This window comes from Bactrocera tryoni, chromosome 2 (assembly GCF_016617805.1).
Source record: "Bactrocera tryoni isolate S06 chromosome 2, CSIRO_BtryS06_freeze2, whole genome shotgun sequence".
NCBI lineage: Eukaryota > Metazoa > Arthropoda > Insecta > Diptera > Tephritidae > Bactrocera > Bactrocera tryoni.
Genome location: NC_052500.1, coordinates 28207330 through 28231047, shown reverse-complemented (window position 1 = coordinate 28231047; position 23718 = coordinate 28207330). Strand labels below are relative to the sequence as shown.

General features: G+C 36.4%; 2 protein-coding genes across 6 annotated transcripts in view; both read right to left on the bottom strand.

The window, feature by feature from the left end:
- LOC120768568 (inhibitor of growth protein 3-like) overlaps positions 1-12954 on the bottom strand; it is a 144125-nt gene extending 131171 nt beyond the window's left edge. The window contains exons 1-2 of one of the 4 annotated variants that reach the window (XM_040095314.1): positions 12691-12954; positions 12228-12627 (exon numbers count right to left, since the gene is read on the bottom strand). The gene's annotated coding sequence lies outside the window, so the exon portion shown is untranslated. Of the gene's footprint in view, positions 1-11698; positions 12023-12227; positions 12628-12690 lie in introns of all 4 variants that reach the window. The other 3 variants (XM_040095316.1, XM_040095315.1, XM_040095318.1) reach the window with 3 other exon arrangements.
- Positions 12955-16386: 3432 nt separating this feature from the next.
- LOC120767995 (estradiol 17-beta-dehydrogenase 11) overlaps positions 16387-23718 on the bottom strand; it is a 42203-nt gene continuing 34871 nt past the window's right edge. For both annotated transcript variants that reach the window (XM_040094413.1, XM_040094412.1), the window contains 7 exons: positions 22014-22167; positions 21293-21417; positions 17667-17777; positions 17450-17575; positions 17230-17351; positions 17038-17154; positions 16387-16973 (listed from right to left, as the gene is read on the bottom strand). In XM_040094413.1, the coding sequence (XP_039950347.1) occupies positions 16691-16973; positions 17038-17154; positions 17230-17351; positions 17450-17575; positions 17667-17777; positions 21293-21417; positions 22014-22167 (1038 nt within the window). In that variant the 3' untranslated portion in view covers positions 16387-16690. The remainder of the gene's footprint in view (positions 16974-17037; positions 17155-17229; positions 17352-17449; positions 17576-17666; positions 17778-21292; positions 21418-22013; positions 22168-23718) is intronic.

Sequence of the window (23718 nt, the reverse complement as noted above, 5' to 3'; positions counted from 1 at the left end):
ACTTACTTGAAGGATTTTTTTATTTCGAATTTTTATAAACAAATAACTGTTCCTTTTTCCCGAAAATGAGAAAAGTAATTTACTGAGGCCGTAATTTTGTTAATAAAAGAAAAGCTTCGTTCAAGCACCAGATAATCAATTAATAAAACTAAATTTGTTTTGTCCCATCAATTTTAGATGAAACTCAAAGGATTATGATGGTTACCGCAAGGAGGTACGGTTGGAACTGGAAAAACCTTTTAAAATCATTATTTTTTTTTCAAATTTCTTCAAGCCAAGACGAAATCATATTTATTCAAGGTTATCTTCATATATCTAGCGCAATGACAGTTATTTTGCATGGTAGACGTAATTTATGTATTGTGTCTAAGAACTCATGGCGTTTTCCCTGAACTGTATTTTATAGTTTGAAAGAGAAAAAAGCCACAGAGAGAATGCAGTGGCTGCGCAACACTTTCGTTTCGTGTTGGGCCAAGAAGTCAGTTACAATCATGCTAGAATGTGACGCATCCTTCTTTCGTACGAGTCTGCCATTGACACGCTGCATACCTAAAATAATAAGCGAAATGTGTTAAATCGATTAGCAGGATATGTTAAGATCCTCTCTGATGTCAACACGAGAATTTTCAAGCAATGTCTCTTTAACTTTTTCGATGATATCGTAATAAGTGGCTGAGTGACTCGCATAAGCCAAGTTTTCGATGACTTCATGACCTGCATTGAATGCTTTGGGCCACTAAAATAACTGTGACGTGATAAAGTGGACTTCACAATACCCTTCTGCAACATTTTCAACGATTTCATAGCCACGATTCCAAGGGCAACATAAAATTTCAAACATACTCGTTGCTAACTTTTTTTCCATGACATATGGAGATCAATCATAAAAAGGCTGTATCAATCTAGGAAAAAAATATTTGTATTTCTAATCAAATTCCATGTGCGGAATCGTTGCGAATGTTGGCAAATCCATAATGTGATTCAGTTTTATTAAAAACATAAACCTACGAGTGGTACGAAGTCTTCAAAATCGAGAGATCGTTGAAAACATGCCTCATTCTCGACGATCTTCGACCTTTCAACTGATGAAAAAATTAAAAAAGTTAAATTGAAATTGGTCAGGCAAGTGTTAGAGAGATGACAAAGGAGCTCGACATCTCTCGCGAGTCCTTTCGAATGATTTTGGTGGATATTTTGGGTATGAAATGCATTCTTGCTCGACTCGTCCCGGTAAAACTTAATGTTTTTTTAAGGATATGCAAACAAGTCAACAAACATCAAAATGCAGGAAAAAAAAGAGTCGAAACCAAAAAAACCACGTCAACCATAAACATGTCTCTTTGGACGTGCTTGATCATACGAATTCCGATACCACATTCATGCAGAGCATTATAACTGCCGATGAGTCATGGGTTTATGAGTTTAACATGCAAATAAGTCAACAATCATCGAAATGGAACCCGTTTTCCGTCGAGCGAAGAGATAAAACAGAATTCGCTGAAGGAGCTGAAGGCCATCACAAAAAGTGCTTATGAAAAGTGTTTTGAGGACTAGAAAAATCGTTGGCATAAGTGTATTATTGGGATTACTTATCTGGTTGGGATTACTTTGAAGGCGACAAAATAAATATTGATGAATTATTAAATATTTTGCGTATTATTTACAATTTCCGGCTACTTTTTGTATAAGTAACTATATGATGGACAGTCGATGACAAATGACAGCAAACCAATGCAAAGCAAAAGTATTTTTAAATATGGCAACTCGCAGCCAAAAGTGAAAATTCGCTTAAATGTCTACAAAAGTGTGACTGTATGTGTGCAAGCGGGTATATCCTTGTCATTTGGCACGTCGTTATTAAACTCTGTCTGTCGTTGTCGCTGTCATATTTGTATGTAGTATGTCCTCATTGTTTGTTGCTCTTGTTGCATATCGCTTGTGTTGTTGTTACTGTCGCATTATTGTCACTGTGCTCCAGACTTTCGGCGAAGTAGGCATGAGCATATAAGGCCTATCGCATGACTACTTGATTGTTATTGTTGTATCAGCTTCTGCACATTGTTTTTTCAACACATATTATTTTTGTTGTTGTTAATGTTGTAACATTAAGTGTTTCAAGGAAGGCGACAACTTCCTTGCGCTGAGAATATGTCTGCACAAAAGCCCGCCAGTGTGCGATGACAATGTCAACAACAACAACACAGAGAACAGCTTGGGTAAATGATGTGTTTGGCAATTGAAGAAAGGACGAAGGAAAGGCAAACACGCATGAGTTGCAAGGGTGTCGCTATAAGAAGCAGTATTTACGCAAGCAGGGATTAAAAACAATCAAATGGACAGACATGCATGCATGCACGCAAGAAAAAAACAACAACAAATACATTCAGCGAAAAGTGCATAAAAATCAGACAATGCGAGTCGCAAATGATAAGAGCAGATTTAATAATTTCCACACACACACATACACAGAAGATACGAGCGTATGAAAAAGCATAACTGAAGCATTCACGAATCCATATGCATGTGCACACACACACACATTCACAGTGCAGCGCGTATTTAGACTGTGTAGGACACTTCCTGCATTTTCGCATCGCATAACTCTTTCATCTGCGCTCACTCAAGTATGCTTCGCTTATAATACACACTTGCAACATTTCGTCTGCTCTTATGCCTGCAAAGCTATTTTTGTTAGGCTCAGAGTAGAAAAGGCTTTGCTGCCACGGTTGGCTTCGTTTGACTCGACGGTCCGCAATCATATTACGACCGCATGGGCTGACTCGGCTGAGCTGACTTGCCTTTGCTGCTATGCTTGCCAACAGTAATTTTGACAATTTTCGATTTTTTGTAGTTTTTCATCATTTTCCGACAGTCGCGCTTTTTACACTCTGAACAGACCCTTTAAAATATATATATATGTATATATATAAACTTTAGATGAGAAAGTAAAGTTGTAAAGGAGCTATTAGGAAGCGGTGGGGTCTGTCACCAAAAGTTGTACTTTGGATTTACGAAAGTACTTTCATAGTGACTTATGCCCAGAGCGTACTGAAATTATGGAGGAAACTCTTCTCCAGGTGGAGCAGACGTTTCATTGCCCGACCATGAAGAAGTTCGAATAGCAATTACCCGTCTGAAGAACAACAAAGCGGCGGGGGCCGATGGATTGCCGGCCGAGCTATTCAAATACGGCGGCGAAGAACTGATAAGAAGCATGCATCAGCTTCTTTGTAGCATGTGGTCGGACGAAATCATGGCCGACGATTGGAATTTATGTGTGCTTTGCCCAATCCACAAAAAGGGAGACCCCACAATGTGCGCCAACTACCGTGGGATAAGCCTATGCAACACCGCATGTAAGGTTCTATCGAGCGTACTGTGTGAATGCAGTGAACAAACTGATTGGAAAACTGTGTCGCTTTAGACCTGGAAAATCTACGATCGACCAGATTTTTACCATACGCCAAATCTTGGAAATGACCAGTGAAAGGAAGATCGGCACACACCCTCCTCTTCGTCGATTTAAAAACCGCCTTCGACAACACGAAAAGGAGCTACCTCTATGCCGCTTTGTCTGAACTTGGTATCCCCGGTTAATACGTCGGTGCTACGAGTTTTCGAGAGAAACGTTCTGCGAGAGATTTATGGTCCTTTCCGCATTAGCAACGGCGAATACCGCTGTCGATGAAACAATAAGCTGTACGAGTTATTGGACGACATTGACATAGTTCAGCGAATTAAGGATTCAGGTGGAGAAGGACTTGGCTACACTTGGAATCTCCAATTGGCGCCAAAAAAAAAGGCACCAAAACACAAATTTTACTAGGTTAGGAACGAGCGGGAGTTCCTCTGTCATGCGTTAGATCTTTGCGCGAGTTCAGCAACCGTAGGTCGCAAGTGAAACGTAAAAGGTCCATTGTACTTTTAGTGTTTAGCAAGGATCTCATCGCCACTATGTTAGGCGTCTTAGGTGGGCACTTTCCAATGACTACCTATCAGAACGGACAAACGTGTGTAGCACTCCAACTGGGATTATTGGTGGCTTCGCGAGAAGTCGGTCTATTTACTTAACATAACCTATCAACGTGACAAGTTGAGTCGTCTTAGCCATGCCCGTCTGCTTTTATATACATACTCGAGTTACCATAGCTGTCAACTAAACTATACTTGGCTGTACTAGAGATCATCCTATGAAGAAATTGTTCAGATCGAACTACTATAGCATATAGCTGTCATATAATCTGAACGAACGAAATCAAGTTCTTGTTTGGAATTTTTTTTTATTTTCAAAATATCTTCCTGAAATTTGGCATAAATTATTGTCAAAACAAGTTCAATATGATAGAACGACTATAGCGTGTATTTTTATACCCTGAACAGGGTATATTAAGTTTGTCACGAAGTTTGTAACACCCAGAAGGAATCCTCGGAGAGCCTATAAAGTATATATATGTATAAATGATCAGTATGTCGAGCTGACTCGATTTAGCCATGTCCGTCCGTCTGTCTGTCTGTTTATACGAACTAGTCCCTCAGTTTTTAAGATATCGTTTTGAAATTTTGCAAACGTCATTTTCTCTTCAAGAAGCTGCTCATTTGTCGGAACGGCCGATATCGGACCACTATAACATATAGCTGCCATACAAACTGAACGATCGGAGACAAATGGTTGTATGGAAAACTTTCACATTTGAGAAGATATATTCACGAAATTTGGTATATATTATTTCCTAAAGCAACAATGTAATCTCCGAAGAAATTGATCAGATCGGTTGATATGCATATAGCTTCCATACAAACTGAACACATAGTTAATAACAGAAATGCACCTGTGAATGGTATTCTAGCCTCGGTGCAACCGAAGATAAGGATTTTTGTTGTTTTAAATCGGAACGCAACTGAATGTTTTTTGTATATGCATACATACACATTTGTGTAGTATAATTGACGTACACTCATGTGCGATTTTTGGACTTGTTTACTTTTTGTTCGCGTTGCGGCAGGTGGTGGTGGCGGTGGTATTTCGTCACGTGCATTTGCCACATTATGAGCGCATTAAGGCAACAATATCATTGACAATAACACAAAGGCATTCAACAATGCAAACACACGAATAAACAGCGAAATAAACAGTTGCAACATGCAAAAGCGTAGCGTAAAGTGAGCCGGTCGACGCTCGCTACCTTGACCCCATTGCAAATGAGCTGAGCACAACCATTGTATACTTGTAAGTACAAGAGTCACTGCAAACATGCAACAACAGCCAACAAATTGTGCATTCAATTATGTTGGTTGTATTTACATTTGCTTTCTTGTAACTAAAATTGTTATTGTTGCCACGAAATTCACCTACCACGAAAGTGACAATAAAATATGTAAACTTGATGCACATTTGAGAGCATATCTGGATTCGGAGTGATGGGCATTGTATACAAATGTGCAGAACTTTTAAAAGCATATGATTTGTGGTATATTTTTTTTTCAACCCGTCTGCCGCTTTCGACTAAAACCGAGAGTAATAGAATCTGACAGAAATCTGGATCAGAGATTTTTGTAAAAAAAAGAAACGTTTAATAGCACCCGGATATATTCAAAAGCAAATAAAGTTAGGTGCGTCATGATTTGAAGTTAAGAGACGTTGAAAGACGATTTTGGATGTCAGAAAGTCGTTTTGGCAGCGAATAGTGACTGGTGATGAAATATAGAACCATTACGACAACGCTAAATTTTAAAAGCCAAACTCGAATATAAATGGAGCCTAGGTAATACTCTGTATTTGGTGGGATCATAAGGGCTTCCTGTATACCATCATGACAGCGTTCGGCCTCTTGTTGCAAGAATTATTGGGAAAACAGCGGCTGGGAAACTTTGCCTCTACCGTCTTAAAGCCTAGATTTTACCTGACTTTCATTTGTTCTGGTTGATGTTTCAAGTTAGACACAGCTCTGTGATTTGTTTCGTCGCTTCGAAGACGATGATTTTGATATTATCGGCCGTTCGCGTGAAGGAAGTGGAAAAATATTCGAAGACGGGGAATTGGAGACGTCGCTATATGAGAATCCGAGTCAAACGAAAGAAGAGCTTGCTTCAGCATTGGAAGTCACTCGCCAGACATTCCAAAGCAATTACATCCGTTGGAAATAATTCTGAAACAAAGAACTTGGGTCTCATATGATCTCAATAAGAGGCATGAAAAAGTGATTTGCTGCATGACAACACGCGGCCTCAAGTGCTAAACTCGTTAAAACCTACCAGGAAGCGCTGAAATGGGAAGTGCTAGCTCAAACGACATATTCCCTAGATAATGCACTATCCGAATATTATTTGTTCCGTTCGTTGGCACATGGTATAGCTCAGAAGTAGTTTCCCTCAGAAGATGACATCGAAAAATGGCTTGATTCTTGGATAGCATCATAAGATGAACAGTTTTACCGTAATGATATTCAAGCTTTGCCAGAAAGATGCAAAAAAGTTGAGACTAACAATGGTCAATACTTTGAATAATTCATTTATAACCATTTCCTTACAATAAAATTGCATTTTCATTCATATTCACCAAATATGTAGATTTTCTATAAAATTTTCGGTAGACCGGCATTTTGTAATTAAAAAGGCTTCAATCCTCTATTAATTAAACTTTTTTTGTATAAAAGACTTTAGATGAATTTCCAAAGAATAGTGGAGGTCATGACAAGGAGGTTTGGTTGGAGCTGTATCAACACAATCAGCCAATGCTTTTCAAATTAAATGATGTTATGTTTTTACTTTTATAAAATAAAATGATTTAAATGTAAAAAAAATTATTTAAATTTGTAATTTTTCTTGTCTTTGACGACATCTAAGTCCATAATAAAATTTTAAATTTCATTATTCTAGGGGGAATTTGGGGGGAATCGTTATATACTCCATTTTATATGTGTAGTCACTTTTTGAGTCTTTAACATTCCGTAATAAAAAAAAAATCATTGTAAAGATTAATATAAATACTATTACAAAAGAATTATTCGTTCATATGCACTTATTTTTTGTTCGGAGAAATTTTTGATTAGCATCCCCCGACTTCAGGGTTAAAATGGGTATATGTATATGGATAGAGGAGGTCTTTCAGATTAAGATTAAGAACATATTAAGAAAATATATACAGTTACGGAAATATAAAATACAATTGTCCATAATACTAATTTTCCGCTTTAAAAATATAAATTTTATTTAAATTTGACTAAAATATATTTTTATTATTTCCTATTGGTAACAGTTAAAATATTGCAAATACAGTCACCGAAATAAGTATAGTGTACAAACTAAAAAATGGAATTTTGGGAAGTATACAAGCGTTTTTTTTTAAATGATTGCATGTAAGCAATTGCGACCTATTTGTTCATTATTGATCAGTACTTATTAGTGACACCGGTACTTCTGTAGTACCGTTACTTTCTGTTTAATTTGCGCACTAGTACATTCAGAGCGAAATAATTATAGCGTACAATAAGGAAAAGTATTCCGTATCGGTAAGACGTATCATCTACTCTGTATTTTTAAGGATTTTTAAAGTGAGTTTGTTTTAAATAAATAATCAAAAAAATATTTATGCATCCTAACGAGCTTAATTTAGTAACTAATTTAGAAATGCCTCGCGGAACCCATTTATCGCTTGTTGAGCGCACTAAAATTCAAACGATGCGGAAATGTGGAGCTACAATAAGGGATATAGCTGAAAAATAAATCGCAATAAGAAAACAATATGTTCCTTTTTAAAATATCCCGAAATTTATAGTACAACGAAAAGAAGTGGACGTCCTCCAAAGGTTGATGAACGGTCGAAACGGCAAATAAAGCGTTTGTCAGTCAGTAAAAAACCTTTCCCCAACAAAATGAGGTTTCAACTAAATCTTAAAGTGTCCACCAGTCGAGTTCAGCAGATTTTAATGGAGAATATTAACATCCTGTATGTCAAACGAGCGCCTCAACCTAAGTTGCTACCTCGGCACAAAACTGCAAGGATGCAATATGCCCAAAGGCATTCATTGTAGAACGACGAATGGAAAAAGTAGTTTTTAGTGATGAGAAAAAATTTAATTTAGTTGGCCGTGACGGCAATCACAAATATTGAAAAGATATTCGACGACCAATAGAAACAAGGCATTCGAGAAATTTCCAGGGAGGATCTCTAATGGTATGGGAGGCTTTCGGATACAATGGTGCAACCCCAATTTGTTTTGTAACGCATAAAATGAACTCTTTGAGTTATGTTGAACTGCTAGACAACGTCTTAATAGATTTTTCGGAACGATTTTGTGAGGACCCATGGATTTTTCAGCAAGATAACGCCGCGATACACAATGCAGCTGCAACCAAACGTTTCTTTATGGACAGAAATATAGCATTAATGGACTGGCCCGCTATAAGTCCCGACTTAAACCCAATGGAAAATCTCTGGGCAATACTTTCGCAGCAAGTTTATTCCGGTGGTCGACAATTTGATACTGTTAGAGATCTAAGGAAATGCATTGAAGCCGAATGGAAGAAAATACCCATTTCCACCCTTCGCTCTCTAATAGAATCCATGCCCAGGCGCATAAACACCGTTATTTTAGCTAACGGTAACCATATTAGTTATTAACACTTCGAATAAGTTTGATTTAATATGAAATATTTATTTGTACGCTATACTTTTTTCGTACCAAGTGTATTGAATTTTTGAATTATTTTATTAATAAGTAGTAACTTTTGGTTTTAAATATTGTGTAAATAATTCTCGATGTTGATTCCATTAATAAATAAAATAAAAAATAATCATAAGAAATTTAAAGATGCATAAAAGAGATTTTTAGCTTGTACACTATACTTATTTCGTGGACTGTAGCAAAAAATATAAATTTCAAAAATTCGAAGGACAAAAAATATCTTACATAAAAAATAATAATTTTTTACAGAGAATTAATTAAAGTTGTTAGTATTTCGTAGCATATCCTTTATATTTTATTATAGATACATATCTTCTAGGCATAGACTGAATTAGGCTACGGCAAGTGCTCTATGAAACAGAATACTAGACCGTTGAGCCTCCGCTCAGAGTTCGGTCTTGTTTTTCGGTTTAAAGGGTCCAATATTTTCCTTTAACGATTTTTCATAAATTTTCAATTGGATTCAGATCTGACGATTGTGCTGGCCAACCTTGATCTGAAACCATTTTGCTGCAAAACCCGAGGTAAGTTTCGAGTCGCCCTCTTGTTGGAATTGTCAAATTGAAGGGTATAGGAGTATGACTTTATCTATCTTTAACGTATACATATAGTATGTGACGGTCCAAGTTTTCTTATATCCAAAAAATAGGGACACTAGATACTAGATACACTATGGGAAACAGCCTTTTACCATTATATTGCCGCCATGGGGTTTGTAGGATTTAGTCGTACATTTCTTTTTTTTGGACGTCGGACTCACGTCCAACCATCATTTCCCTTTTTTTAATTTGCAGCTACACCATAATGTAATTGTCGCTTTTCAAACTGACTGAAGTAAAGACACGATTGCATCTATACCGTTTTCTTTGCATTGGCTCCTTTCAATGTGCCAAAGAGATTTTTCTCCACAAGTCGTCTTCTTAACGTTCTTGAAGAAATTTGAGCCGCTATTTCTTGTTGAATGAATTAAGGCATTAAGCACACATTTTTGGATCATATTCAATATCTTTGCAATTTCTTTTTAAGTGTGACATTTCCCTTGATTATTTTAGAGCACAATCTTTCTTTCTCTAAACAATGTTTTGCTCGACCCATTTTTCTACATAATACATAACTGATACAGATATTCGTTCCACATATCTAACTAAGTTAATATATCAACTTATTGCGCTTTTTTAAATTCAATATTTTTTGTTTATGAAACCATTTCGCTATTGAGTCATGTTATTTACATTTTTTGAATAACAGTTAACTGTAAAACTCGACAATTCTCTAATTTCCTCCCTTTTAAAAGTAGATGTTTCATTGCATTTGTCATTATGTAAAAAAGTGAATGCATAAATAAAAAAAAAATATGATTGTTTCGAAACAAAATCTTTGATTCTATATTATTGTCCGTTTCTGTATACATACATATTTGCCGTTGGCTAATGGTTTTTGCTATTTGCATTTAAAGTTGAAAATTCAACTAATTGAAGTTTCGTTGAACCTCCTCTATCCGTACATACCCATTTTACCCGAAATCGGGGGATACTATGCTAAATCCAACCTTTTTATACATACATACATATATAATTATTACGAAAACAAAGAAACAAAAAAACGTTTTAAGCATGAATTTAAAGGCACAATTCCGATTTCTTTGGCGCCGCGATTGGAAGGTATCGTTAGAAAGAGGAAGTCATCCTGATTAAAAATATATAGGGTTATAGGTAACGCAAACGCTTAGTTTACGTGATATTCGACCTTAAAATTCAAAAATTTTCAAAATTCTAACATTTCAACAAGCTATTTTACCACATTAAACACACTTTACTCACATGTTTGACTTCAAATTAATTAAATTAAACTATAAACCTTTAAATAATAAATCCACATTTTACACTTTTAACAATTTTTTTATCGAAGAAATATTTATTTTAAAAATTACATTTTACACTCGTAGTGAACACCATGTGTGTGTGTGATAATAAGGAAATTCGCTGAAATGCCATTTTTCCCAAAAATTCCTCTATCCATTCATATGGATATGTTCTTTATTTAATTTAATAAACAAATAAGTAATATTACATAATAATATTATTAATATTATTATTGTCACCTAATATTCAAAACAACGTATTATTAAAAATAAATGGAAAGCGCTGACAGATATAATAACCAAAATTTAACCATTTTATAACGAAAACTCAAATTTTGTTTCAATATCAGTTCAAGATAACCAAAAAATATAACCACTTTATAACGAAACTCAAAATTTTTTTTTTATTTTAACGCAGAAAGGAGTACTATGCGGAAGTACTACGGTCACCCCGGGTATTCGCTCGACCAGGGTTATTTTTTTAAAGCGCGACCGAAGGCCTCCAACGCAGAAAGGAGTACAACGCGAAAGTACTTCAGTCACATAAATCACATATTACACATATGTATATATGTAGAAAGTATTTTTTTTATAGTTAATATAGAAAAAAGAATCAAGCGAAAAAAGCAAACAAAGAAAATTTGTTAAAAATCCTACATATTTGCTGTTTAAGATGTCGCAAGGCTCGTTTTCCTCATAATTGTAAACAATCTAACCTTTTCAACGATGAGTGTGTTAAGTGATTTTTAAATTAATAAATTTAGGTAAAATATACCAAAATAAAAGAGAAATGTGAACTTAGTTAAATGTTTAGAGTGTATATTTAAATATACAGAGTGAAAAACGTGAAAAAATCTAGTGAAACATAGAGAAATACCATGTGTTATTAGTGCAAATTTTTTAACTTTTAATCGTGAATATTTTAAAAAATTAGTTATTTTTATATTATTTTTGGATATTTCCCCTATCCGCACATATCCCATTTATACGGAAATTCGAGTTTTTTTACCCCTCCGCCAAAGTAATCGGAATCGTGCCAATTTAAAGCACGTCAAAAAAAGGATACATGAATGTGCATGTTTATACAAGTTTTTTGTGGAGTAGCTTTGCAACTAAACGCTTATAAAAATGTTAACACAAAAATAATATTTACATTTAATGTGGCAATGCGGTCATTAGTTGCCTCTGCTGCACCGTTAATGCTGATGGAGTTGGCGATGGCGATGCTAATACTCTTGCTGCTTACGTTGCGGACAAATCAGAGTTATAAAGCGGCGACTGCAACCAACAACGAATAATCCATAAAGCAAAGCCGAAAAAATGTCAGGTCGCTGTGCTGAACGTCGTCGGTCGTCGTCTACGTTGACGGCGCTGCCGCAGTCGACAGCGCTCGCAGAAGAAGCGAAACAGGTAATAATCCAATAATCCGTGCACGCACACAACACAACACTCACACACAGATACACTTTGAATGTAGCTAAATTAAAGCAGTCGAGACATGAAAAACCAAAAGATACAAACTTCTCGTTACACCGTTTGTATTGCACAAACTATTAATATTGAATTTTATTTTGAAAATTGCTATTTTAATGCCAAAACTTTCCAGCCGTGTTAATATGTACACGACTCACGACTGCCACGGGCTTTTTCAACAACACTTAAACACCATACATTGCACAAACCTTTGCGTTATATTTGCTGCCACAAATGCGCATTCCAACGTTGCAAAAGGGATAAATATTTGCATGCACTCTTCACTTTTCACTTTTCAAAATTTTCACAATCACCTATACAGATAGATAAACACAAACGAAAACGTAACTTTTATACTTTGGAAGTTATCTCTCACAGAAAATACAAATTTTCCTCGTTTCGTTTAAGGACTTTTTCCTTGCTACTTTACTATTTTTCGCCCGTTTTGCTTTCCACTTTGATTTTCAGTGACGGCTCGACGGCAATCTTCTTCGCCGCTGCTTCGTACTCGCGCTCGCTCGTGGAGTACACAAAAATTCTTGTTTTGCGTACACTTTTCATCCACTCCTTCGTTTTTCTCACCGATTTCTGAATTTTTCTTGTAGAAAACTATGTGTATGAATTCAACTGGATTTGAAAACACTTTTGCTAAACTTCGACTAAATTACTTACACGTATTTCAATTACTTTTCACTTGTTAATTGCATTCATTATGATTATTTATATTCAATTCTTTCACTGCAATTTGGTTAATTTCACCAATTTTCTGCCACCACTTAACTCGACTCCACACAAATGCCACCGTCGCGCTTTTGTTACACTCCGTCGCTGCGTGCGCGTCGCTTGTCGGACAAATCTAAACTGTTCCACTCAGGTATCGTTTGAAATTCGGGCTTGAAATACGAAATATTTAGCAATATTATTCTTCGCCTATTAGCGTTTAAAACGAAGTCTTCCTAAGGCTATATTTCACATAATAGATAGTTATGATATTTAAATTCAATTATTCATTTTTAATAAATATTTATTTCATAAAAGTTTGTTTATTGAATAAAATTTTCGCTTTATCCGGAGGGAAATACAACGCTGCTAGAAACTTGTTTATTGTGAACAGCAGCTTTACTTCCAGCTGTCAATTAGAGTAGTTGCCACTCAGTGTAATAGGGATGATACAAAGTCGTTGCCACTCGCTGTAATAGGGTGACGATGTCAGCTAAATAGTTCGCAGCTGTAAAAAATTCATTTTTACATTACATCCAATTAAGCAACAAAAATTTGAAAACATATAGGTAAAATAATATAATTAAACAAAGAATAAGCAAATTAATTAAAAAGTTCAAATGATTTCTCCATTTTCTAAATATTTAACGCCAACATATATTAACCATTTTTCTTGCTTTGTGTACGCCCTGTATTCAGCACACGGTTTGATACTTAGCTTGTGTGCGAAACCAAATAGTTTTCACTGGTTGCTTGGAAACTTAAAAATACACCGTTTTCTATTTTAAGGTGCTTGCCTTGAATATTACGATAGTGAGCGCTTCCTGTTCATTTAAAAAGAAAGGGTCAGTAGAAGACACTTCATATGACATACTATATAACATTAACTAAAAATATAATAATAAAAGTTGCTAGGAAATATCAAATTTCCGTTCCTTATGTGGTAAGGTGTAGTCAGAGACTTGAAAATATTATAATACAATTTTAATGTTTTTTCCTTTGTCTCTTATTTATTTATTATTTTTTATAAAATTAACAAGTTATAGCGGTCTCAGAAATGTTTTTCCAGACTTTCGAACAAAAATCCACAGTTAATTAAAAAAATAAAATTCAAGTAACTAAGGATATTATTTTAGATATGTACTATGTGGTTTTCAATACTTTTTTCTGAGTTGGTATTTTTGATTTATTGAGACTCCGTTACATCCTCAAAACATCACTGTTTGGTTGACAGGGTCCATAAGTATTCAATAAAATTTATTATTCAAAAATGAAGCCGACCATTATGTCGCAGTCAATGGGAACTGCTATAGAGCCAAGATCATTGACTTTGCCTGATATGTTAGATAGATAGAAAGTAATTGAGGCTTTGCACTGCGACCTATGATCTACTGTGACCCCTTCCATAACACATATGGTCTCAATGTTCCATCAGTCTGAACACCCCATAATCCTGGACGCTGCCGCAGAGCGAGCTAGTTTCCTTCCAGTGTTTCCGAGCCGTCAGCCGTCTGAAATTATATTTAGGTACGTTGGGCACTAGCCTAGGGCGCAAGAAGTTTAGACGGTTAAATTCTTCCCTATAACATTGAACTACAAAAAATAAGGTGACATTGTATTTATTTTGAAAAGTCTTTATTTATTCTTCCAAATCAATTTCATCCTCTTCAAAGTAATCCGCTCCCGATGCAATGCACTTATGCCAACGGATTTTCCAATCTTCGAAACACTGGTTGTAGTCACTTTCCGGGATGACCTTCAGTTCCGTCTTCGCTGCGGCTTGAATCTCCTCTATCGTATAAAAACGGTGCCCCGGAGCGGTCTTTTGAACCTGGTGAACCGCCAGAAGTCGCACGGCGCCAGATCAGGTGAATACGGTGGTTGCGGAACGATATGGGTTGAGTTTTTGGCGAAATGATCACGAATTACGAGGGCGGTATGGGATGGTGCATTATCGTGGTGTAAAAACCAAGAATTGTCTTTCCAAAATTCCGGCATTTTTAGGCGGATAGGGTTACGCAAACGACGCATAACGTTCAAATAATATTCCTTGTTGACTGTTTGACCGGTTGGAAGGAATTCATAATGCACAACACCACGATAATCGAAGAAAACAGTCAACATGACCTTGATTTTTGAGCGACTTTGGCGCGATTTTTTTGGTTTCGGCTCTCTTTTGGCACGATATTCGCTCAATTGATCGGTTGTTTCGGGGTCGTAAGCATAGATCCAAAAGTCTCATCGCCAGTTAGAATGCGTTTCATGACACCCTGGTAGTCGGAAAGCATCGTTTCACACACTTCAACGCGACGCCTTTTTTTCCAAAAAATTCAATGTTTTCGGTACCAGTCGAGATTTGACGCGCTTGAGGTCCAAAACATCCTTCAAAATGGTATTGGCTGAGCCTTTCGATATGCCAACTTCATCAGCAAGGTCTCTATTTGTTAGTCGACGGTTCTTCAACACCAAATCTTTGATTTGTTGAACGTGAGCTTCGTCGGTTGAGGTTGATGGTCGCCCTGGACGCTCTTCGTCTTCGACACGTTCACGGCCGGCTTGGAACTCACTATACCACTTGTAAACATTTTTTTTAGACATAGCCTCATCACCAAAGGCTTTCTGCACCATCCTCAACGTTCGAAATGAAAATGCAAATATGAAAGATTCAGAGTAAATTTATTTAATTATTCGATTGATTGTTGCGGCTATATTACACGTTTGAACGCTAAATATATATCCACATTTGTATATGTATATATACATACCTATCTACGAGTATATTCATATACATATATTATATTAAAAAATATGTGTCACATTTTGTCCGGGGTTAACTCCTAAACTACTGAACCGATTTCAGCAAAATTTAGCGCACTGTGTCCAGTTTAAACCAACTTAGAAGATGGGATAGTCAAAACATTTCAGAAATGAAAAAAATACAGTGAAAAGTTTATTAAATAGACGCTCTATTAAGCGAACAACTCCATTAACCGTGCCGGTCGCACAATTTGTTCATGTTTCTTAAGTTCAATATATTAAGCGGACAACTCCATTAACTGAACAGAAAGGCTGGTTCGTCAGTGTCTGTTTATGAGAGATTCCATTATATAAACGAGCGCATTTATCACTTTAAAAAATATACTACAGTTGAACTTCCATTAGTCGAACTTCATGAACTGGGAGTTCTCCATATCTCGAACCTTTGAATTGGCAAAGAAGTCAAATTTCATACAAATTTCTTGTTTTAACTTGAAGTCTCTCTAACTCGAAGTTTTTTTGGAGATTATGATGATCGAGTCAGTGAAGTTCAACTGTAATTTTAATTTTGAGTAAAATGCCAAATATTTAGGTGCGTTTTCTCAATGTCTGGTTGGCAGCCATTTGTCAGTAAAGTTCTGGAAAACTTTCCCTTCTTTTTCCTTCTTTCGGTAATTAACCTTTTTTTTAACCAATACTTAACTGACAGTTGCTGCTAAACAGACATTGAAACTAAACCTTAAATTTGTTATTTTTTCAGTGACAATTATCTGTGTGAATATATTCCAAATTGAACCTCAAGTACAATCCCTTAGATTCTTATACCGACAAAAACATGTTCGCCTTTGTTCGTAATTAATATTTTCTCTGTATTGAATAGTTTATTATATGAATAATAGTATAAAATGTATACCACAGCAACGCGTGGCCGGATGCACTAGCATCAATACATATATGTGTATATTTTGTGGATCAATGCTTTCTTCCGTACCTTAAAAGTTATTGTTCATAGCGCCTTACATTTATACTCGTAACCGTAACCTAAGCCGTTAGAATCTAAACTAATTACAAATTAATAACATAATACTAAGTAAACGTAATATCACTAGACGAGTGCGCCAGCTGTCGCGCACTGATCCTAGAACGAAATGCCAAAGCCGCTTAATAAGTTCAAGGCGAATTGCAGCAGCGAATCTCAGAGAACACGCTCGCCCAGCGACGGTGTACGTTGCACCAGCAACGAGGCGGTCTTCGGCAACGTTTCGCTGAAATCCGTGCACAGATCGGTGTTGTGCTTCGTGATTAAGCTGGTGTGGGCGACTTTGCTGGCAGCGGCGGCGACTTTGACGCTCTGCTCATGTTGTTGCTGTTGTTTAGTGGAAACGTCTGTGGGTAATGGCTTCTGAGCGACACCGTGTGGCGCCGCATCTGGCACAAGACGACGCAGCAGACCGCCCACACAGCCCCAAGGGAATGTCCTGCGGGAGAAAAGAGAAAAAATGCTTTAATATTTTTTTAACCAAAATTTTAAAATTTAGTTACCATTTAAGTGTAAGCAGCAGACGTATGTAACCTGGTATGATTGTGATCTTTTCGTTCTTCTTTATCGCCACTATAATGCGATCAGCTACTGCGTTGGGGTTCAATGTGGGCACCCATCTGTGGCGAAAATTCATATAATGTATGAGTTCGGTTTTCATTGAAAGACGATTATTGGTTGTTTGGGTTATTTACCTGGCGTTAACATCGTCAAACATGCCGGTTGCCTGAATGAAGAACGGGCAAATGCAGGTGGTCTGAATGTTGCTGTGACCAAGCACGTCCAATTCCAAACGCAATGCTTCGTCAAAGCCAACCTGGGGAGAGTAAAACAAGTATGGAATTCAAATCAGATTACTTAGTTCTTAGATCAAAATTATTAATAATATTATAGCTGGTAATACCAGTGACTTACCGCCGCAAATTTGCTAGCACAATAGTCGACCAGTTTGGTAATGCCCACGTGACCGGCAAGAGAAGCAATGGTGGCAATGTGTCCGCGTTGATGCTCGATCATTTTGGGTAGGAATGCTTTGGTAGTCTGTGGGTTGACAACGAATTTGGAAAAAATATATACATATATAGTATACAGTTATGCATATTTTTTATGCCGTTATATGTTAGGCACTCACCCAGAAATGCGCCATGACATTAACATTGAACGAACGCTCAATAAGGTGATCAGGCGTATCCAAGAGAAGACGACCAGACACAACACCAGCATTGTTGATCAACAAAGATACCTGGAAGACATAGAGACAATGATTATTGTCTGATTAAAAAGTGTAGACGGATATGTACAGGCAGTTTGTGTTAGACACGAAAGTTTCGGGTTCGAATGTTAACTTATTGACTATTGTAAGATTAGGGCTTTGATGTGTCTACTAGGAACTAGAACAATAACTTTGACTGAAGATCTTGAACCTGTATTAACATATTTCATAATTTTTGTAATTTTACACTATTATAATATGAATAGATAGATGACGGCGGGCCTGAGTACTCTGGAATCTTCTCACACTTTAATTCTAATACTTCGTGAAGGGTATGGGAAGGACTCGCTGGAGGAGAGAGACGGTGAACTTTTTTACGGATGGATAAAAGCTTGCGGGGAGGGTTGGTTGAGGAGTACACTGTCGGGAACTTTCCATCAACTTTAGTTTTAGGCTTCCTGATCACTGTAGCGCATTACAAACGAAAGCAGTAGATCTAAGGCTCTGGAGCGCAGACTTCTTCAGAGTGGTGACCATATACTCCGAAAGCCAGGCAGCGATATTAACCTTGAGCTTGCCGACCATGTGCTCAATATTAGTGAGAGGCTGTCTAGTTGCTATCTCTCGCATTATTTTATGATTAGCCTGGGGTACCAGACCGTAGAGGTATTGCAGGTAACTGTAAGACTGGTGAGCTTACTAGAACAGGTATTTCAGTCTTATTAACTGCGGAATGGGAGCGGGTAGAGGCTTCGTTGACTATTTGTGTTACACTACTGGAGTACTCAGACTAGCTCTGCAAACTAGTAGCAGCTGTGCGATCGCAAGATCTTTCTGGCCTAGGGTAAGTCGAAAAAGGTCTAGTAAATTCTTCGCTCTCAGCAAGGTCCATCTTTCAATGATTGTAGGAGCTCTAATCGGACCAGGGGCGGATCCACCAAAAGTTCAAAATTATACATTATTTTCATCATAAGTGACATTCTGCGAAGAAAAGCATATTGAGTTGCAAGTACAGAATTTTATCTCTGGATCCGGCCCTGAATCGGACATTGTTTGATCGGGATTCATCCGGTAAGATTGAACATTTTATCGCTTGCCAGTTGCATCAGCTGTATGAAAGAATATGAGCTAGCATCATCTAAACAGTTCCTTCTCGAATGGCTCGCTTTTGCCAGATCAAGGCAAAACCACGTCGAATCTCATAATTTTAAACAACCAGGTGCACTACCGGAAATAGAAAGTTAGCTGATATCCAGCTAAGTGAGTTTCGTCAGGTTTCACAAAGGATTGTAGAGAGCAGTGTAAGTGTGATCACTCGACACTCTGAGGGATCAGCCATCAATCCTACCCTAATCTTAAATAGTCTCTTAGTGTATTTGGTTTTTGGGAACTGCATTATCGATGCTGAAATTTACCAGATTTATAAGGAAAAAACCCACTTCATCTTTGTGAATATTTCTTTTTTTCTCATTGTATTCTCCATCTGGAGAGCTTTCATCAGAAATTCTACGAAAATGATGAGCCCTATCATTACTTAGAAAACAGGCAGTATTTATGTATGTATGTATATCGATCTATGGCAGATTTCAGCATTTAATTGCCTTCGTTCCTTTCAGTTTTTTACACCAAAAGCTTACTGAAATTCGCTTACAAACTTTGTTTTGACAATGAAAATTTCTATCTTAATTCTTTGCTAAGGCTTTGCATTAATAAATAGACTTATTAATGCCATTAAATATTCAAACGAGTTCTTGCGAAACTGCAATTTAGAAACGTGCAACAAGTTTTACAATCCAAACATATGTATGTTGATGGTTTTTGGACATTAGTTTCCAGCCATTCTGGGCGTGAGTTCATGCCGCATGCGTGCCGGTCAACCGCAATATTGATGCCAAGGCGAGCGTTTTCTATGCATTTTGGCAACTTTATGCTTATTTCAGTTTATTTCGATTTTTGACTAGCTTGTAATGACCGATGGCGATTGCGTAAGCTAATTTTAATGTTTTTTTTTATTTAAGAAAAGGTGTGTTTGTATTGTTTTTATCACCAGCTGCACCGATGTGGAATGGATTTTAAAGCTATTACAGTTTGATTTATTACCTATGAAAGGTTGCCTACAAAGTTCGCAAGTTTATCTAGATGCTATGGATAATAATAAAAATAAAGCTAGTTTCGTTATAGCATTTATGACTCAAGAACGCCTCGAACGAATTCGGCGAACTCTGATTTGTTGAGGTCAGTTTGTATGGCAGCTATATGCTATAGTGGTTTGATCTAAACAAAATTATCTGGGATTATAGCATTGCCTAAGATAACAACCGCTGTAAAATTTGGTAAAGATATTTAGATAAATAAAAAAGTTATCCATACAAGTACTTGTGTTAGATCGTTCAGTTTGTATGGCAGCTATATGCTAAAGAAGGCCGATTTAAACAATTTCTTCGGAGATTGTACCATTGCATTGGTGTATAATCCATGCCAAGTTTCATGAAGAAATCTCCTCAAATTAAATAGTTTTCCTTACAAGGACTTGAGTTTAATCATTCAGTTTGTATGGTAGCTATATGCTTCAGTGGACCGATATGGAAAATTTCTTCAGATATTATAGCGTTGCTTTGAACAATATTCCATGCCAAATTTCATGAAGATATTTTGTCAAATAATAAAGTTTCCCATACAAGATATTGAGTTTGTATGGCAGCTATAGGCTATACTAGTCCGATGGTCATTTACATATAATAAAACAAGTTCAAGTTACATACTTCAAAGTTTATACATGTGTATGTTTGTATTCTATGTATCTATATAAGTCAAGTTGAAGTACGAGCTTTCAGCAGTAATTGTGTTGTTGCTTCATTTGTTGCAATGAATGCCTCTATTTTTTGTATATGAGATTCAAGGCTAGTAGACTAAAACTGGTAGCTGCACTTATATAGTTCTTTAAGTGTAGTTTGTACAATTAAATCCAAAGTGGAGTAAATGCTATCAAATTAAAAATATTTCCCTTATATGGAGAGCTCTTTCGTATTAGAAGTCGATGTAAAATGCTTTTGACAAGCTATTTGCGAACCAGACATCAAACAATCTGGCAGCAAATCACCAAAACTGCTACTGTGCGAACTCTCTTTGTTGAACTAAGGTGGTAGAAGTCTCCTCCAAGGTTCGGAACATAAAGTCTTACCCATAATAGAGAAGTAGCAGCTCATTTAGAACTCGAAAAATGTGATGATTGCTTCGAAATTTTGCGTTATATGTTAGCTATATCAAATCTTGGCACTAATCAACTCAGAACTCTTTGCAAACAACTGTTGTCAAAAGTAAATACTAATTATATCACATTTATTTATCATGACTCCAATGATGGCTGTGAAAGAGTTGTAACTACCACACATTATATTGATAAACGAGGAATGTACCGCGATCTTAGCTCTATTGTGCCCTCACCACAGCGATACACCTAACGTTACAACCTTTACAATATTTTATTGTTGCTATTTCTCGCAAAAAAAAAAACAAAATCTTTCTGCTTCTGCAGCTGTACTTACATCGCCAATTTCATTTCTGATGACTTCTGCTGCCTTGTACACTTCCTCCTTTTTGGAAATGTCGACAACATAGCCCTTGCAGTAGCCGCCCTCCGCTTCGACCATTTCGATGGTCTCCTTGATACCTGAAATCAAAGATCTTTCAATTCAAGTAATACAAAATGCTTTAAACTACAATAAAATAAAATGAAAAATAAAGAAAAAATTATATCTTCTTCTTCTTCTTATTCTTTACTGACGTAGACACCGCTTTCGCGATTATAGCCGAGGAAACAACAGCGCGCCAGTCGTTTCTTCTTTTCGCTACGTGGCGCCAATTGGATATTCCAAGCGAAGCCGGGCCCTTCTCCACTTGCTCCTTCTAACGGAGTGGAGGTCTTCCTCTTCCTCTGCTTCCCCCGGCGAGTACGGCGTCGAATACTTTCAGAGCTGGAGTTTTTTTTGGAGTGGGCATCATGACCTAGCCAGCGCAGCCGCTGTCTTTTAATTCTATGTCAATGTCGTCGTTCCATCGAATGCGATATTCGCCGTGGCCAATGCGCAAAGGACCATAAATCTTTTAGAACCTTTCTCTCGAAAACTCGCAACGTCGACTCATCAGTAAAATGCTTAAGATTTGGTTTTTCTCTCTTTCTAAGTATTTGGCAGCCTCAAAATTCTTTTTTCATTTCTTTTCTTAGTAGCTTCAAAATATGCTTCTTCTCTCCCTGTCGTTACTTACCTTCTTTACTTATGTCCCAAATGACCACTTTGGTGCCCATTTTGCCCAAGCGTTGCGCTAGCAATCGACCGAGTCCATTTCCACCGCCTGTTATTAATGCGATATCTGTGTTCAATTCCTTTTCGGGATAACCCAACGCAATGTAGTAGAGGTCCTGCAAAGAGAGTAGAAAAAAGTATTTAAATAACTGTGATTAAATTTCTGTAATTCACAAATTACTCAATTAATTGTCGGTACAGAGTAACAAGCAGAACATATTTTGTAATTTATTAGAACCGATATTTAATGAATCAGATCTTTATATTTTGTATATTGTGATCGGTTGTTAAATATTAGACTGCTGGCCAGCTAAATTTTTTACTCAAAAATTGTGATTTTTAAATCATATGTGTTAGATTTCTTGCAAAGCTTGAGTAGCGACCTTTTGAAGAGAATAAATCTTCTGGAAATTGATTTTATTATGGTCTTTAAGACATTTTCGTTATGATAATGAAGTTTAAATAACTGATAATATATTAATTATACCTTGAAAAGGCTCCAATATGTAGTATAAAATGTTCAGCTTCCGCTGTCAGATATAACCAATAGTAACCATTTTATAACCAAAATCAAATTTTGTTTCAATATGAGTGTTTTATATTACATAGTTATCCCTTCGCCTGTAAACTTATGAAAATTGATCTTAAATTATTTTGCATTTTAGGTGAAAATTTTTAAATACATAAATTATATCAGTATGACGAGCTGAGTTGATCTGAAACTTTGAACACTCTTCAAGACTTTGCTCCTTTGCTGGAACCGCCATTATCAGATCACTATAGCATAGGATCACATAGTAATGCCAACTGAATGATCAAATAAAGATACTTGTATAGAAAACTTTTGAGTTTGACGATATCTTCAAGAAATTTGGCATGAAGTATTACCGAAGAAACATTATAATATCCGAAGATATTGCTCAGATCGAATCTCCATAGCATATAGCTGCCATGCAAACTGTTCGATCACTCTTTCATTTTAAGGGTATAATCTCCTAAGAAATTGTTCAAGTAGCACCACCATGGAATATATTTGTAGCTATCATAAAAATTGACCGACCAAAATCAATTTGAACATATTTTCAAACTCGTTTTGTTCAGATTGTAGTATAACACTTTAATATTTTTATATACCTTTCCTAACAGGTCAATTGAAAAGTACACAGATTGATACATAGATCTCACTATTAGAATTAAATACATATGATTTTTAGTTAGCCCTAACCGCGAGTATAAATTTATAAATTTGACAGCTATCGGATGATTAGTTTCTGACTTATATCATTTTGAGTGAAGCTACTTTTGTTATTGTGAAAAAATGGATATAAGTAAATCGAATTTCGCTTGGTGATAAAACTTCGCTTTTTAAAAGAAAATAATACAGCTGAAGCAAAAAGTGGGCGTAATGATGAGTTTCCAGACACTGGCCCAGCAAAATCAACTATTAGGGATTGGTATGCTATGTTTAGACATGCTATAATTGGCACTAAAGACGGTGAACGCAGTGGACGCTCAAAAGCGGTTGTCACCGACAAAAACATCCAAAAAGGCCACAAAATAATTTTGGAGGATCGTATAGTGAAGTTGTCCGAGATAGCAGACACTCTAAAGTTATCAACTGAACGTGCAAATCATATAATTCAAGAATATATGGATATGAGAAAGCT